At 33.9% G+C, this 4800-nt stretch overlaps 1 protein-coding gene across 2 annotated transcripts in view; it reads left to right on the top strand.

The window, feature by feature from the left end:
- The first annotated feature begins 1286 nt into the window (after positions 1 to 1286).
- Positions 1287 to 4800, top strand: part of LOC121321532 (ceramide synthase 6-like) — a 38840-nt gene continuing 35326 nt past the window's right edge. For both annotated transcript variants that reach the window (XM_041260520.1, XM_041260519.1), the window contains exon 1: positions 1287 to 1577. In XM_041260520.1, the coding sequence (XP_041116454.1) occupies positions 1408 to 1577 (170 nt within the window). In that variant the 5' untranslated portion in view covers positions 1287 to 1407. The remainder of the gene's footprint in view (positions 1578 to 4800) is intronic.

Here is a 4800-nt window from a genome sequence, read left to right as displayed (position 1 = left end):
TTGTATAAAATCGTTACATTAAAATATAACATCAAAAAGACATTATATATATATATATATATATATTATATATATATATATATATATATATATATATATATATATATATAAGATTATAAAATATATTTTAAGTTCGTGAGGGTGCAGGGTGTTCAGAAATGGGTTTTGGTCGTACGAGGTCAGATGTCTGGGGCCAGACAAATTACAAAATGTGAAAAGCAGCAAGTGGCTCGTCCAATCGCGTAAAAGATCAAAATGAGGAAACGACATTTGGTTGGGCAACATTTAAATTGTGTTGTTATTATTCTTCAACGCATTCAGATATCTTCATGGATCTTCTCAAGAGGCGAGTTTGACTCATGGAATTGTATGTAACATACAGATTAGCTATGATGAATAATGGATTAGGTTTTTTTTTTTTTTTTCATATCAGATGATTTAAACTAATTTGGAACACAAAGAACTCAAACTCAATACATTCCAGCAGAGGGCATCCTTACCCAAAACAAAACCGTCCACGTGCTCTGCCTACACTACAATGCATATGCAGTACACTGTTGTGCTCACAGGCACTTTCTCCTAATAGTAATCCTCATCAGTAGAATGATCAGGCTTTAATACTTCACATGCCATATGCATTCACTGGACCAAGAGGTGGGCTGATTTTGCATTCAAATTCCGAACTTTGAAAAACAAATGCTAAATGAACAATATAGTATGTTATAAAATCAAATTGGCAATTTTGCACACAGCTGCAATGGCTCATTTTTTGTACAGTATTTATATTTGATGTATGTAGAAGCATGTATGCTTGTTTTGAATAGACTTAAAGTTTATATATATATATATATATATATATATATATATATATATATATATATATATATATATATATATAAATGTAGATACATCTTTGTTCGCTTTTTTTGAATGCACAATCTAAATAAAATGGCAAGGTAGATATTTAGTAATGGATGTCCCCGCTTGAATTAGAAGGGAGATCAAAATGTATTCATTGTTCAGTGCGCATGCACTTTACTATTTTTAGTATACAGGAATGTAACATAAGCTATTTTAAAATGCAATTAAGCAAGTCAAGATTATTATTTATTTTATTATTAAACCCACCCTTTTTCCTAATGGCCTGGGTTCCTATCGGTACACCTTTTGTATATGTTGATTGCTATGTGTGACATCTCGTTGAGCCAATCAGTTAAGGAGTAATAGATTGCGTCTGGCAGTCCACTTGAGAGAGAGAGAGAGAGAATTAATGGGCGGTGCTGGCACTGATCACATCACACAGTCAGACCTGCACTGAGCAGTCGTCCGTGACTATTGCAACTAAACGTCTGAAAGGGAGCACGAAGTGAGATCATAAAGAGAAAATAGAAAAACGCAAGAAGCAAAATGGCAGGTATAGTAGCCTGGTTTTGGAATGAGAGATTCTGGCTCCCACATAATGTGACCTGGGCAGATTTAAAAAACACAGACGAAGCAACCTTCCCGCAAGCTGAGGATCTGTATCTGGCGTTTCCTTTGGCGTTCTGCATTTTCATGATCCGGCTGGTTTTTGAAAGGTGAGGGCTGCATAGGTCTGGGATAATGTATTGTTTCAACAGTACAGCAAAGCCAGATAAAAGGCTAATGTATGTACATGATATGATATGGGGGGTAGATCTTCAATGGTAGCCACTTAGCACGTATTTAAACTACTAAAGTACTAAAGTACTATATACAAATAAAGGCATAATAATAATAATAATAATAATAATAATACAAAAAAAGATCATTACCAATATTCATATAATTTTGTTACTGGTATGTGTTTAACCACAATGAAATTCAGTTGGCCTAGCAATCTGGTAGTTGTAAGTTATAACTGTCTCTAGGAGGCGAACTCTTTCTTGTTCTTTGTTCTGTCTTCATGCATTTCACTTGGTCGGTCTATACATACATCCTTGTTAAGTTGCTATAATTTGCAACACTGTGGTAATTTAGTATTACAAACACTGTACATCTTGCTTTACCTAATGTTGCGATCACTGTAGGCGTCAAAGAAATCCGGTTTTTCACTTACATTAGTTATCTGCAGTTAAATCTGGATTCGACAAACTTGGGTATCAATAGCAATGTTCTTATGCACGCTCTTTATTTGTAACGCAACTGTACAGTACAAGCCCTTAAAATGTATACATTATGTTGAAGGATGCAAGGGTGAAGAATATATTTTTTTTGACACATTTCCTAAAGCATAAATGCCATAAATAAATTGTTTATTGTACTATTGTGTAGCCTATGTTTTATGCTAATCTGCACATGTGATTTTTTATTTTTTGGTTCAAATCATACTTGCTAATACAACGTTGTATCGACTGCATGTAACTTGAACAGCATTCCTGTAGACATTTACAAGCCTGTCATGGTAAGATATTTACAAGCAGGGGGTCAAAATATTACCTTTGATCAAACAAAGCACAAAAAATGATACTGCAGAACAAGCTAAAGATTAAAAAAAATTAGTTCATAAAAGTAGCGAATTTCAATATGAATGTAGCTAAAGTAAAATAAATAAATAAAAATAAATACATGCAAAAACTCAAAAAATCTCTTGAGAAAATAGGGGCCCCAATTGAGAGCTGTCAGTGCTAAAAGGTAAGAACATGGATTTTGAGGTTTAAGGACTTTTGAAGCAGTGTGAAGAGTTTGCATGCCATCAAGCCACCTTGTTTGTTGATTTTTTGTTACATCCTTTATTAAGAATAACCTTTCTCTTTTTATATCACATGTATTTAGCTGATTTTTTTTTTTTAAACATGGCCCTCTCTGTAGATATCACAACTGCTTAACCTAGATAGCAATGGCATTCTGCAGCTGGCAGCTCTCAACTTTTTTTGTGACTGCCCCAAAGCATTGCACTGTTTTAGATGCGCAAATATGATTTCCTTGTATAATTAAAAGAAACTGAATTTGATTGAGTCTGGTTTTGAAGCATGTTTTCCCTTTTTTGTTTTTGAATGTTAAATAAAAACTATAAACAGTTGCATTTTTTTTTCTATGTGGTGCCATATATCTCATTGGTTAGGATTTCAAATCCTGTAATACTGAATCCATTGAAGTCATACTCCGAGCAGAAACAGCTAATTTATAATGTTTTTAATTAAAATCCAGAACCACCGAGCAGAAACGGCTAATTTATAATGTTTTTAATTAAAATCCAGAACCATATTACAGAATAGATATTACTAGAGGATGTGTGAATTTCAGTTGGAGAAAAATGCTACCAAGTTTAGCATATACTAAGTTTTTAAACAAATTAAGGTATCGGCCTAAACTAACTTCAGTGTTTTAGAGAGCTATTTCATGAAAATGCAACATAATGTTTATTATATTGGTCATGAATAAAATGCTACTGGCAAACCCAATAAACTTCTGTGTATTAGGATAGACTCTTCTCCACTGCATTCTGTACAAAGGGGCCACAAAATGTTGTGGCTTGAGAATCACTGATCTCCACTGACATGCATGACTGACTTAATAAACAGCCTCTCTCAGTTTTATCGGTGACCAGCATACCTCTGTAATGTGAAATCAAATCATCACAATCTTAATTTTCCATGTTTAGAAAGTAGTTTGGTTTCATGCCACTTTTCGTGTTCCTTAAAACATTGCATTAAATTGATTGTCATTTACTATGGCTTTGTTTAGTAATAGGCCTGTATCACATATTGACTAGTATATTGTCTGCAGTAAATAATTTTGAAAGAGCCTATTATCAGGAGAGCTACAGGCTTCTCCACAGCTAGTACTTGTTAGGACTTGTACTTGTTTCAACTCAGATTTTCAGATGACAGTGCCCTAATGGCTGGTTTCAGCAAATAGCATATCTAACTTTGAAATCTGGTTGCGTTTTGAGTGTGACTGTCTAGTTGGTGGATCTCGTTTGTTAACTATACTGAAATATGTTACCATGCTAAGAGGTGTTACAAGACTGTTGAGGTGTAAAGTCGTCCTAAAGTAGTTTTGTATGGATTTTTAAAAATATGTATTTTTATATAAAACAACAGCAAAATGGCCATGGGAGAGGTAATTCCCCCCCCCCCATACAATTTGCAGTAAAACAACAAGGAGGCTGTGTTGTTGATTCACCTAGTTGAGTACATGATGTTACTCACAGAACTGTATAATTGCTACCAAGAGATTATTACTCTGAGAATATTATGTTGATATTTTTATAAGGTTATTGTTTGCAGCAAGGTTTGCTGTTGGTTATGTTGCTTAAAATACTTAGGTGAAGCGTTTAAGTTGCTCATACTGTATTTCAGGCATGCTTTATCATAAATAATGTTTATTATATCAAAGTAGAAATGTCTAGGATCGTTGGCTTGCGGCCATTGCAAACAAACCACTTAGATTTATTAGAATTTTACAATGACCAAGATTTTTGGCCAATATTTATTTAAAATTCAGCCTGCAGTAGAAAAGCATGGTGAAGTGAAACATGAAGTGCAATTGTATACATTTTTAACTGGGTGTTTGGGGGAAATATATTGGGGGGGGGTGGGGGGGTGAACATTTTTTTGTTTGGTTGGCATACCAGATATAAATCTAATTAAATATGACCCCTTGACTGTAGATTTTGCCATCAATATTCATTCTCCTTACCTTCCAAGTTACACAAGTTTCTCTCTACAGTATGTACTGCTTAAATGCACTGTCTGAGTAGTTTGTTACTTGTTCTGTAACATTATCAGTTATATTATATATTCTCCAAAATATACTTATGATTCCTTTCCACATAAT

Source organism: Polyodon spathula, chromosome 10, assembly GCF_017654505.1.
Source record: "Polyodon spathula isolate WHYD16114869_AA chromosome 10, ASM1765450v1, whole genome shotgun sequence".
Lineage (NCBI taxonomy): Eukaryota > Metazoa > Chordata > Actinopteri > Acipenseriformes > Polyodontidae > Polyodon > Polyodon spathula.
The sequence above is the reverse complement of the archived record's forward strand: the minus strand, read 5'-3'. Positions and strand labels throughout refer to the sequence as shown.